The sequence below is a fragment of the Eptatretus burgeri genome, chromosome 9 (genome assembly GCF_056783735.1).
Source record: "Eptatretus burgeri isolate ZD-2024b chromosome 9, Ebu_testis_v1, whole genome shotgun sequence".
NCBI lineage: Eukaryota > Metazoa > Chordata > Myxini > Myxiniformes > Myxinidae > Eptatretus > Eptatretus burgeri.
The window spans coordinates 94987310-95000256 of record NC_140969.1 but is presented as its reverse complement, the minus strand read 5'-3'; the positions used below and the strand labels follow the sequence as shown (position 1 = coordinate 95000256).

The following is a 12947-nucleotide window of genomic DNA, read 5'->3' as shown; positions in this document are numbered from 1 at the left end:
TATACGATATGTTCTATCGATTTTGAGATTGTGTTTGTCTACACCTCAGCAAGGCCATGTGCTCTTGAGTCTTAAGTCTTATATGTAAGTCTTAAATAATACTCTGAGAATCCACCGAAACATTCTCATCTCTGTCCTCTCCAGCAACTCATCATTTTCTCAAAGCCCATGTTTCTGCATTATACATTATAAACTGTATAATCACTGACTTTTACATTCTTACCTTCAATTTTCTCGGTATCTTCTATCACAGAGAACACCATCAACCTCCTTCCATATTGTCCATGGCTGCCTTCACTTTGTCCCAGACTTCTGCTTCACAACCTCCCCCTTCCATTTGTGTTGAACCAAGGTATCTTAATTTGTCCACTTGTGTCAGCTTTCCATCCCATATATTAACAATCATAACCCTCCCTACACCAGTCTTACCAGACACCATTGCTTCTGTCTTTCTACCCTTAACCTTCGATCCCTGCCTCTCTAAGCTCTTTGACATTCCAGCACTCTTCTCTGCAGCTCTTTATTGACTCTGTTGTTATGACTCAGTTGTCTATCTCTGATGATGTCACTCAGCACATCCATCACTATACTATTACAACTAGAGAGATCATTGAACACGATACCCGGCACAGTGTTCAAGTACTGTCTGACGGACCCCGCGATTTGCGGTTTATAAAATGTGACCTGCTTAAACATTCATGGTCATGTGCTTTGCGTATTCGTGTTTTTTTTTCGCATTTTTGCATTTTTTGGGAGGGGAGGGGATGCGGGGTTTTGCAGGCGTATTGACTATTTTTCGTAGGCGTATTTGCATTTTGGGGGGAGTTTTGCAGGCGTATTCACAGTTGTTTTCGCGAGCGTTTTCAAGGGGGGGGGGGTTCACGTATTAGTGGCTTTTTGTGGGCATATTCGTGGGGTTTTTTTTGTGGATTTTTTTTATTTTACCTTTATGAATCACTAATCACCAGGAACCTATTGCCCCTTTAACATTGAAACAATGCCCCACTATTTGCAGATTCGCTATTCCCGAGATTTTCCAGGAAAGTATCCCCCGCGAAGAGCGGAGTCTGGCTTACGTTCTTGAAAATTCCCGTGAACCACAAATCTGCAAACTTAGAGGGTATTGGGAAAAATAGGGTTCAGGACTTCAACTTTAAAATTTGTTCAAACTGTACCCTTAATTAACATGTTTGTGATTTGTTTTTGTGCGATTTACAGTATCTTCATGAATAAAAGTTAAAGTATCAAGAACATAAAATTAAGTACCTGTATTATTGTACACCGCTCCTTTCCAATGCCAGATCAAGGCGATGCATGACGTCATCGCCGGACTCTGAAGGGAGTACTCAGTTTTCACTCTGTTTGTTTTTGGGTAGTCGATCTAGTCTACCCTTATTATCAGTATTTCTGTCGATATGTTTGCTGTCTGTCTGTCTGTCTGTATGTATGCATGTCTGTTCGGTCCAGTGCTCTGTTAATACAATGGTGATTTCAATGAAACTTGGTTGGTAGGTTCATACCACCTAGTTGTGTGCAAATGAGAACCGTTGCTATGGACACCACCGTTGCCTAGCAACGGACCTTTGATATTTTCAAAAAAAATCTCAAAAATGAATTTTTTCGAAAATCAAAAATCGGGCCACGAGCGACTGTGGGCAGTACATTCAGCCATATTGTCAAAAATTTCCAGCCGGATCCTATGAAAACTGTCGGAGAAGATAGACTTTGAATGAACCCTGGTCGAAAACAATTAAAAAAACGAAGTTCGTCATATCTCAGAGACTATGAGTCAGATATACATGAAACTGGTATGGTAGGTTCATGGTATGTCCTAGTTATGTGTGAGAACGAACCGTTGCTATGGACCCCTCCGTTGCCTAGCAACGGCCGAAAAATCTCTAAATGTGGGGGTATTTTAACGGAAAAAAAATCTGCAGCATTAACCCTTGAAGCTAGAATCATGAATTTTCTTGTGCTTAATCCTCAGGTCATTCCCCATCGAACGGGCCCATCGCGTCAGGTTATATTGGGTAGTCGACTACCCATGTCCGCCTAACGGCTTGTCTTGTTTGTTCGTTTGCTTGTCCGGGCAATATCTCAGCCATCCTTTGAGCTACAAAGCTGAAATTTGGGGACAAAAGTGAAGATGTGCTTTGGCAAAAATGGTGTTTTTTTATTATTTGATTTATCAATTAAATGATTAATTACTTAATTACTCTCGATTTATTAATTTCTTATTTATTTCCTTTCTCATCTGGGAAATATCTCGGGCACAATTTGAGCTTGGAAACCGATACTTGGACATGACAGTGAATAAGTGATTTGGCTTTAAAGGGTATTTTTGATTTGTTGATGAATTACTTAATTTTCAAAGAGCTACAGATTTGTGGTGGTTTAGGTATGCTATTAGGCAATTGATTGAGAAATCAATTGTTTTACGACTATTACTTATTTTAATTATGCAATTAATCACTGAATCAATCAATTATTGCACACTGCTCACTCCAAATCCGTCTCCATATGATGCATGGTGAGTAAGTCTCATTTGTACATATTTACCTCAGAAGTGCAATTGAACATATAAACTAAGTATCATTTGTATATATTTACCTCAGAAGTGCATTTGAACATATAAACCAAGTTTCATTTGTATATATTTACCTCAGAAGTGAATTTGAACATATAAACCAAGTTTCATTTGGACATATTTACTTCAGTATCATTTGTGCACATTCACCTCAGTAGTACACTGCTCCCTCCCAATTCAGTCTCCACGTGCTGCACGGCGGCATGGCGCCCGGCAGTCATGCACTGGAGGATATATTTATTTATTTGTCATGAGGGCGGTGAACTTTGAATGTACCTCTACATATTATTATTATTATTATTATTATTATTATTAATATTATTACTAGTGCGGGCCCGTACGTGCGTGGCAGTACGTGCAAAAAAAAAGAAAAAAAAGAATTGTGACGTCAATCGTGACGTCATAGCACCATGTACTGTCATTGGTTTGGTAAATAAATGGCCATAACTTGGGAACCACTTGTCCGATTAATATCAAACCTTGAAAAGGCACATACTCAGGTCCCCAGCGTCAATTGTGACGTCATATCAAACGAAGAAGAAGAAGAATTGTGACGCCCCTCCTCTCTCGCCCCTCTCTCTCACCCCCCTCTCTCCCCCACACTCTCACCCCTCACCCCCCTCTCTCGCCTTCTCCTCTCTCCCCTCTCTTGAATTGTGACGCCCCTCTCTCTCGCCCCCCCCTCTCTCGCTCCTCTCTCTGTAAATGTATTCACAAATGTCTACCAAGCACAACAATTAATTCAAACCTTGGGAAAAAACAACTTTCAAACCCTTGGGAAACAGCTGTTTCCCTTGGGAAAATTCAAACCTTGGGATTAATTAATAATTTGAACAATTAATTCAAACCTTGGGAAAAAAACAGCTTTCAAACCTTGGGAAACACTTGAGAAACAGCTGAAACGGATGAAGAAGAACGATTTCAAACCTTGAAAAGGCACATACTCAGGTCCCCAGCATCAATTGTGACATCATATCAAACGAAGAAGAAGAAGAATTGTGACATCAATCGTGAAAAAAAATTAAAAAAGGAAGAATTGTGCCGTCAATAGTGATGACATACCATCGTGTCCTGTCATTGGTCGATAGATAAATGGCCGTAACTTGGGAACCGCTCGTCCGATTAATATCAAACCTTGAAAAGGCACATCAGCAGGGCCCCAGCAATATTCCTGGCAAGTTTCAATCAGATCGGACCAGTGGTTGTCGAGAAACGGCGGTCGCAGACACACATACAGACACACATACAGACACACATACAGACACACATACAGACACACATACAGACACACATACAGACACACATACAGACACACACACACACACACACACACACACAGATTGCTGGAATTATAGATCGATGATTATTTCGTATGGAGCCGGTAGTTGCTACTAGCATTACTGTTGGGAGTGCGACTGTGTTGCTGATGCAGTGCTCCCCTGTTTCCAATAAGCTGGTACTCGTGCCAACCTAAGAAGGATGACAGACTGAAGCAACCCACCTGATGTTATCGGCACGACAGGGGCTAAAACTCAAGACCATAAGATCTTAAGCCAATACAAGTAGTGTCGGAGTAATCCACATTTAGTAATCTTGCAAAGTACTCTTTCCACCTTCTCTTGGTTTCCTCACCTCCATGTAAGATCTGGCCAGCATCATCGATCATACATCAACCGCAATCGATCATTCCTCAATGCCAGAGGAAATCAGAGCCGTATCCCTGGACATATCACGTGCTTTTGACACAGTCTGGCACCCTGCACTACTCACCAAACTCTCTTCCCATGGTATTCAAGGCCATCTCCACTCATGGCTCGCAGACTTCCTCTCCTGTCGCAGTCAACGTGTGGACCTAAATGGAGTTCTTTCATCCACTCTTCCTGTGCAGGCTGGAGTTCCTCAAGGTAGCGTTCTGGGCCCTGTTCTTTTTCTGGTTTTCATCAATGATCTCTCGGACTCTCTGGAAAATCCTCGATTTCTCTTTGCCGACGACTCCACCCTCTGCCGTACCATCTGTCATCCCTCAGACCGGCAAGCAGCAGCTTCTTCGCTCACTGCAGATCTGGATAAAATCACAAACTGGTCCAACACGTGGAACATGTCTTTAAATCCAGACAAATCTCACACTCTCACTACGTCTCTTCGAAAGGACCGTTTAGAAAACCCCCCCATCCACTTTCTCAACAATCCTCTGGAAGAAGTCTTTTCTTTCAAGCTTCTGGGTCTCACTATCTGCCATGATCTTTCCTGGGAAAGTCACATTTCCAACCTCGCCTCAAAAGCCAGTCGCCGACTGGGAATCCTCCGTCGTGCAAAGTCCTTCCTCGGCCCTCTTGAGCTCCTGACCACTTACAAAGCTTTTGTCCGTAGCCTGATGGAGTACTGCTCTCCCCTCTGGGCTGGTGCTCCTGCCTCCCACCTTTCTCGGATTCACGCTGTCGAAACCAGGGCATTTAAGATCATTGGCATCTCCCGCAATGAAGCTGAGTCTTTGGGCCTCTCACTCAATCACCGCAGGTTGGTCGGTGGTCTTTCTGTCTTCTACCGACTCCTCTCCAGCCTTGCCCCCCCTGCTCTCTCTGCGATTTGTCCCCACCACATTTCCACAGGGCGCTCAAGGTCTGCCAACAACCCCCTTCTGGTAAAACTACCAAAATCACGAATCACTGCTCATCTTCACTCTTTCATTCCTCTTTTTTCCCGCCTTTGGAATAAACTTCCTCACTCTATTCTTTCCCATTCTTCCCTCCAGGCTTTCAAAACAGCTGTTCACCACCACCTCTTATCTTCCCCCATCCAAATCCTCGATCTTTTCTTCCCCCGATAATCCACCCAAGCCCACTTCCTTCAATACCCCTGCTTTCCTTCCTGAAAGTCCCTGTAATGTCCATCTTCTCTTCGCCATGTTCCCCGTCCCATCCCCATTCCTCTCCCTTCCACAGTTCACCTAATGTGTCTGTTCCCCACTGTTTTGTCCCTCCCACTCCCGCCCCTCTTGTCTCATGCCCCCTTGCTGTGAGTTGTGTGTTTGCTCTCATACGAGCCTCGACCAAGGTATACAAAAAAAACCAAAAAAAACCCGTTAAGCCAACACCAGGATTATTTTCTTGCATGAAGGACATAAAATAAAGTTTATTTTCTTCAGTTATTGAGATCATGAAACTTACCTAAAATAATAATGATGATAAACTTGATACAATAATGCGTTGGTTATGTTAATGATACGATGATAAAACGTATGTCGCCATTATGACGGCATCTTCTCCACACCCAAAACATTCCACGTCCTCTAATGCTTATACTGTATATCGATATACCCATATACTGCATGGTTCTTGTAAGTATTGTGAAGGCGATTTGTTTTATACAGTCTCCATGTGTATGATTCAACTTAAATTAAGGTTTAAAGGCGTATAAAGAGAAGAAATTCCGGGTTTTACCGCCATTTTATCAGCAACCATTACACCCTCCTATCGAACACTTATTAGTTATTTCTTCCTATCGTATGTGTCCATGATGACGTCCTTAAAAACAGTAAATTTCCTATTTGGAATGATTTTCAAATTTGTTTGACTGCCAGGAAGGCAGAGTATGGTAAAAAGTAAAAAAATAATGATTAATTAACTAATTTTTTTAAATCGCACTCATGACTGAAGGAAGAAACAGACAAAGAATATATTGATATGAAATAAGTAAAGCCGAGAAATGAATGAAGCCCATTAGAATTACCCTTGAGAATTACCTTTGAGAATTACTCTTTAGAATTACTCTTTAGAATCCTTTAGAATTACCCCATAGAATCCCTAAAAATTACCCACGAGAATTACACTTTAGAACCCTTTAGAATTACTCTTTCGAACCCTTTAGAATTACTCTTGACAATTATTCTTTCGAATTACTCTTTAGAATTACTCTTTCGAACCCTTTAGAATTACTCTTTAGAATTATTCTTTAGAATTACTCTTTAGAATCCCTTAGAATTACTCTTTAGAATCCTTTAGAATTACCCCTTAGAATCCCTAAAAATTACCCTCTAGAATTACACTTTAGAACCCTTTAGAATTACTCTTTAGAACCCTTTAGAATTACTCTTTATAATTACTCTTTAGAACCCTTTAGAATTACTCTTTATAATTACTCTTTAGAACCCTTTAGAATTACTCTTTAGAACCCTTTAGAATTGCACTTTAGAATCCTTTACAATTACTCTATGGAACCCTTTAGAATTACTCTTTAGAATCCTTTAGAATTACTCTTTAGAATCCTTTACAATTACTCTTTAGAACCCTTTATAATTACTCTTTGGAATCCTTTACAATTACTCTTTAGAACCCTTTAGAATCCTTAACAATTACTCTTTAGAATTACTCTTGAGAATTACTCTTTAGAACCCTTTAGAATTACTCTTTAGAATCCTTTAAAATTACTCTTTAGAATTACTCTTTCGAACCCTTTACAATTACTCTTTAGAATTACTCTTTAGAATCCTTTACAATTACTCTCTGGAACCCTTTAGAATTACTCTTTAGAATTACTCTTTAGAACCCTTTAGAATTACTCTTTAGAATCCTTTGCAATTAATCTTTAGAACCCTTTAGAATTACTCTTTAGAATTACTCTTTAGAACCCTTTAGAATTACTCTTTGGAATCCTTTAGAATTACTCTTTAGAATCCTTTAGAATTACCCCTTAGAATCCCGAAAAATTACCCTGTAGAATTACACTTTAGAACCCTGTATAACATTGGCTCTTAACCTGGGGAGGGGGGGGTGGGGCATGAGTAATTTCCAGAAGGGGTGTGAGCCCAGAGAAAAAAGTAGGGATCTCTAATTATTTTTGGAATTCTCTTAACAAGTGTTTGCATAATATCTTGAGGAACATAAAAAAAAACAAAAGTATCGCCTTTAATCATTTTCATTTTCTATTTGCTACGAGGCCTACCATTTTCTGTATTAAAATGAATTTTTTAATTTAACATTTTATTTAAATTTAATATTAAAATTTATATTTTATTTTAATTCTCATGTAAAAAAATTTTTCACAGATTTGCAGTACCCATTTCAAACTAAATCATTCACAATGACTACAAAAATGCGGAAGTACCTTGACGAATATATTCGATTTGGATTTGTGTCCCTCCCAAAGGGTGACACAGAGGTACCCCAGTGCGTAATATGCTACAAGACTCTGAACAATGATGGCATGTGGCCCACATGCTTGGAACGCCACTTGAAGACAGTGCATCCTGCTCCAGCTGCCAAACCCGACATTCTTTGAAACAAAAATACAGTCCTTGAAGCAAGCTAAGATGGACGGCAGTAGAGCATTTCGGCAACAGACTTCAAAGGTTGTTGAGGCTTCCTATGAGATCGCCATGTTGATTGCAAAGAGCAAAAAGAGCCATAACATCGGAGACACTCTTATAAAATCAAGTGTACTGCGTGCAGTAGAGTTCGTTCTGGGGAAGGATAGTGCAAATAAGCTTTCCCAAATCTCTCTATCAAACGATACCGTCAAGGGAAGGATCGATGAAATGTCTCAAGACATCAAAGATCAAGTTCTCGACCAAGTAAGAGCTTCTCCTGTATTTCCATCCAGTTGGACGAAACGACTGATGTTGCTCAGTGTTCTCAGCTACTGATACATGCTCGTTTCGTGTCAGGTAATAGTGTAAAAGAGGAAATGCTCTTCTGCCATCCCATGGAAAGTTATATAACAGCAACAGATATTTTTCAAGTGGTATCAAACTTCTTCCAGGAAAATCAACTTTCGTGGGACTTGCTGGTAGGGGTGTGCACTGATGGACCTCAAGCCATGCTTAGTTTGCAATCTGGTTTCATAACAAGAGTGAAAGAAAAAAGTCCATCTGCTATAGGTACGCACTGCATCCTTCATCGTGAAGCCTAAGCATCCAGAACTCTACCTGCTGAAATGAGGGATGTCATGAACCTGGCTATCAAGGGAGTCAACTTCATCAAAGCTGGAGCCTTAAACAGTCATCTCTTCAAACAGCTGTGTGTGGATATGGATTCTGAACATCAAGCCTTGCTTTTCCACACAAACGTACGATGGCTTTCAAAGGGAAACATGCTTGGACGGCTTTATGAACTATGACAAGAAGTGGCAACATTTCTAGATTCGCAGCAGAAAGCAGATCTCCATGACAAGTTCCAGTCGGAAGGATTTTTGCTATCTCTAGCTTACCTGGTGGACATCTTTGAAGCGCTGAATGCCATCAACCTCAAGCTCCAAGGGAAAAACATCAACATAATCATGCACCATGACATCATTCGAGCCTGCATGGCCAAACTCGACCTCTGGAAATGTCGAATTCAGGATGGAAATACAGCCAGTTTTGCTTACTTGGATTCTGCTCTCATTCACAGTTACCTTGATTCTGAGTTAAAGAAACAAATAATTACTTATCTGACTGAATTGAAAGCAGAATTCATCAGATACTTTCCGGATATAGATGAGAAGCGCGAAGCCTGGAAATTCATTAGGAACCCATTTCAATGTGAAGTAGCTGATATTTCAGACAAAGTGCAAGAGGAGCTTCTTGAGTTAAAGTCCAACTCCTCGGCTGAAGAAGACTTCAAAAAACTGGATCTAGAGACGTTCTGGGTCACGTAGCTTCCTGTTTACCCTTTGATCTCACATCAAGCTCTTCGGATTTGGCAATGTTTGGATCAACGTATCTTTGTGAAGCTGCATTTTCCACGCTCGTTGCTGTTAAGACCAAGTACAGAAACAAGCTGAACGTTGAAGGGGACTTGCGTTGTGCTCTCTCTGGCATTCGACCACGCATTCAAGATCTGGTAGCTAAGAAGCAATGTCAAGTATCTCATTAAATATGCTGTGTATATGAGTGTTGCTTATACAGAATTCTTTGTTCAATAAAAAGACTAAAAACACACATTTTTCAGTTTTTCCTTTTAATTCAGGAAAGATTTTTAATCATCTTGTTGAAGATATGAAGTCGGGGGGGGGGGGCGTGGAGGCAAGGACCAACTACTAGAGGGGGCATGGTGGTAAAAAGGTTAAGAACTACTGCTGTATAATTAAACACAGTGGGTTAGAAAGGTTCTTCTTCATTTTTGACGGATGGATGGAAGGAAGGACATACCCAACTATTGAAGCGGTTTTACCGCTTAAAATTTATCTCGCTCCTCTCTGCACATGTTCGATTGGGACGGATTCAAAGCCAAAGTATCATAAAATGAAAAACGTCATCCAATTCATGTTCAAAATATAACATTTGATTGAAATAAGTTATTCCTCGATCATAAACTGACGATCATGAACTGATTAGATGGACAGACGATAAGATATCGGATAAGTTGATAAGACATGAACCAATTACTTAACCCGGCGTTTTGCTTCATGTGAGTGGGGTAAAAAGGAAGGAACTTAGTGTGGAACCTATTCTGGACCACTTCCTCTCTAAAATATTGTGAGTTGCCATCCATTGTCCTAACAATGGTGTTTGCTTGCGCATACATTTACATTATAATTCAAACAATCTTCTCTGGCACACCCTTCTTCCTTGTGGAAGAAAAATAATTATATTCACGTACTCTCAATTGTAATTGTTGCTGGTGCTTTATAAATTTAATTTTTGTGCTATAGTTGAATTGGCTTTCAGTAATGTTTCCCTTTTCCCAAGAGTCTTTTGACCTACATATTGATAAAAGGAATATCTTACTTTGAAAAAGGTCTTGTTCGCTGCATAGAAACAGGGTGACCTGGTTGATGACACTGCAAACGTTTGCCAGGATTGTGTCATTCTCTTCCTCCCACACTAAGTGGACACATATTGCAGTTTTGAATTATTTTGCCTAATGCTTCTCACCCTCCCATTCTTTGAAATGTCGTATTGTGTATAAGAGGAATTGCTTCGGCCTTTATTTCAGTGAAGTCCATTCGAATGTTTCAGTGAATCATTCAATGTTCTTCCTCCGTATATAGGAAATTAAAGATTTCTCCATTTGTATTCTGATCCAACGTGTGGAAATTGAGTTCTTTTCCACCACATCCTCAAACACCAACACACCACTTCTCTTGGAATCATATGGTATGCCTTCTCTCGAACTACAAATGCCCGGTACGGCTTCATATTTCTTTCCAGCATCTTTTCCTGAATCTGTCTCATGGTCCAAACCACATCCACTGTTGCCATTCCTTGCATGAATCCTTACTGTATCCCAGCTCTCTTAACAATCTCCCTTAGCCTTAGGTCTACAATCTTCATGAGTGTCTTCTTCGTATTCATATCAATTCTATCCCTCTGTAGTTCCCACTGTCCATGATATCCCCTTTCTGTTTGGAAATGGGTATTATTAGGCTCTTCTTCCAATCGTCCAATATCTTCTCCTTGCTCCACATCTCACTAATCGACTCGACCATACAGTTTACTCCCCCCGGCCAGGCCCTAACACCTTCACTAACTCCACCGCAACTTCAGATGGTCAACAGGTTTTCCGTCTTCATTTTTCCGAGTGCTTTTCTAACCTCCTCCTCGTCGTCCTCCCTCATTGGGCCCTCATGTTTCCATACCTCATGCATGCACTCCTCTCATTTTCCACATTTCGTAATCTTTCCACCTTCTCTTGGTTTCCTCACCTCCATGTAGGATCTGGCCAGCATCATCCTTTCCTGCATGCATGCCCCTCATTGCCTTCTTTTACTTCTGCCTCACTCTTGATATTCTAGAAATCGTTTTCTCACCTTCTGGTGTTTCTAATTCATCATTCCATTATTGTACTACCTTATCTCTCCCCTCTTTTCCTGTTTGCTCTTCCCCTTGCCTGTTGTGTCCAACCGTCGCCCCACTCCCACTCAGTACATTGCCTTTTTACTGTCCTTCACCTCACTCTTCAATGACCCCTTATCTTGACTTAAAATAACTTTCTAAACCATGTTGCACTACATGCAAATACTCACCTTTCTTCTGTTCATCTGTCAGCTGCTCTGCCTAGTGGGGCACAAAGGGATAAAATTACATAAATCTACCTTGAGCAGCAACAATATGTCATTGCAAAACTATTCTTTATAAACGTTAACTTCATCAGCAAAGAAATTGATAGTCTAGCATAAATTTTGAAAAAAAATGGCTTTAAAAGGGTAGTTGCAAGCATTTCATGTTAATGATTGTCATTCAGGCTCACTGAGTACTCCAGAATATGCTCACTTTAATTAAAGTGTTTGCCACATTCGATTATGAGTTTTAACCCTTCAATGGCCCACTCAAAATAACAGCCATTGATTGATTAATTAAAAATTAAAAAACATCATTTTTGCCAAAGCACATCTTCACTTTTGTCCCCAAATTTCAGCTTCCGAGATCAAAGGATGGCTGAGATATCACCCGGAAAAACAAACAAACAAGAAAACAAATGTAGTAAAAAACTGAGTACTCCCTTCCTTTAGCGCCCGGCAATGACGTCATGCATCGCCTGGGTATGGAATTGGAAAGGAGCGGCGTACAACAAACAAACAAACAAACGAATAAACCAATGTCACCCGCAGGGTGACCCGTATCTTGCCAAAAGGTGACCACGTGTGACTTCTTTAAGGTCACACTGAGGTGAACAGAGCTGCTATCCACCAGGAACGACTCCTTGAGGAATATCTGCCTACGAGAGATTCCGATGAGAATCGTTCTACAGAGTAACCATGAAAAATATGTTTGCCTCTTCACGTCACCAAATGACGTCATAATGTCTCAAGCTTGACATATCGAGAAAGCACTCATCAAGGTATTCAATTTTAGGTACTACACGATATGGTTCCTAAAACTTGAAAATTTGACCTTGGGGTCAAATATGTTTGACCTTAGGCACTAACCATGAAGGTCAAGGCCAATCGCCACTAAAAATTAATCAGCTGAGCGCCAGACCATGAACTATATTCCCATGAAGTTTGAAGACGATCCGATCAACATTACAAAAAAAAATTAGGGTTTAGTCGACTCCCCTGATTTGCGACAAAGTGACCTTGACCTTTGACCTTGACCTTCAAAATTTTATGCGCTGAAAGGGACCTCTATAGGCCTCTGATATGCGAAGTTACAAAAATTTCCAATGATAACTGTGCTCTGCAGAATTTTTTATAAGTGATTACAGACAAACAAAAAAAAAAACAAGCTGACGAACATATCTTGCAAAAACTTCGTTTTGGCAAGATAACAAGAAAACAAATGGAGTAAAAACTGAGTACTCCCTTCCTTCAGCACCCGGCGATGACATCATGCATCGCCTGGATATGGAATTGGGAAAGAACGGTGCACAACAACAAACAAACAGAGTGAAAACTGAGTACGCCCCTTCAGCGCACGTCATTGCGGGCACCTTTGGAGCCT

General features: G+C 40.5%; 1 protein-coding gene across 1 annotated transcript in view; it reads right to left on the bottom strand.

Annotated features, from left to right (window-relative positions):
* The window catches only part of LOC147020666 (troponin C, slow skeletal and cardiac muscles-like), a 37604-nt gene that overhangs the window by 12767 nt on the left and 11890 nt on the right, over window positions 1-12947 (bottom strand). The window contains exon 2 of the mRNA XM_085896198.1: window positions 11531-11561. Within this exon, the coding sequence (XP_085752324.1) occupies window positions 11531-11561 (31 nt within the window). The remainder of the gene's footprint in view (window positions 1-11530; window positions 11562-12947) is intronic.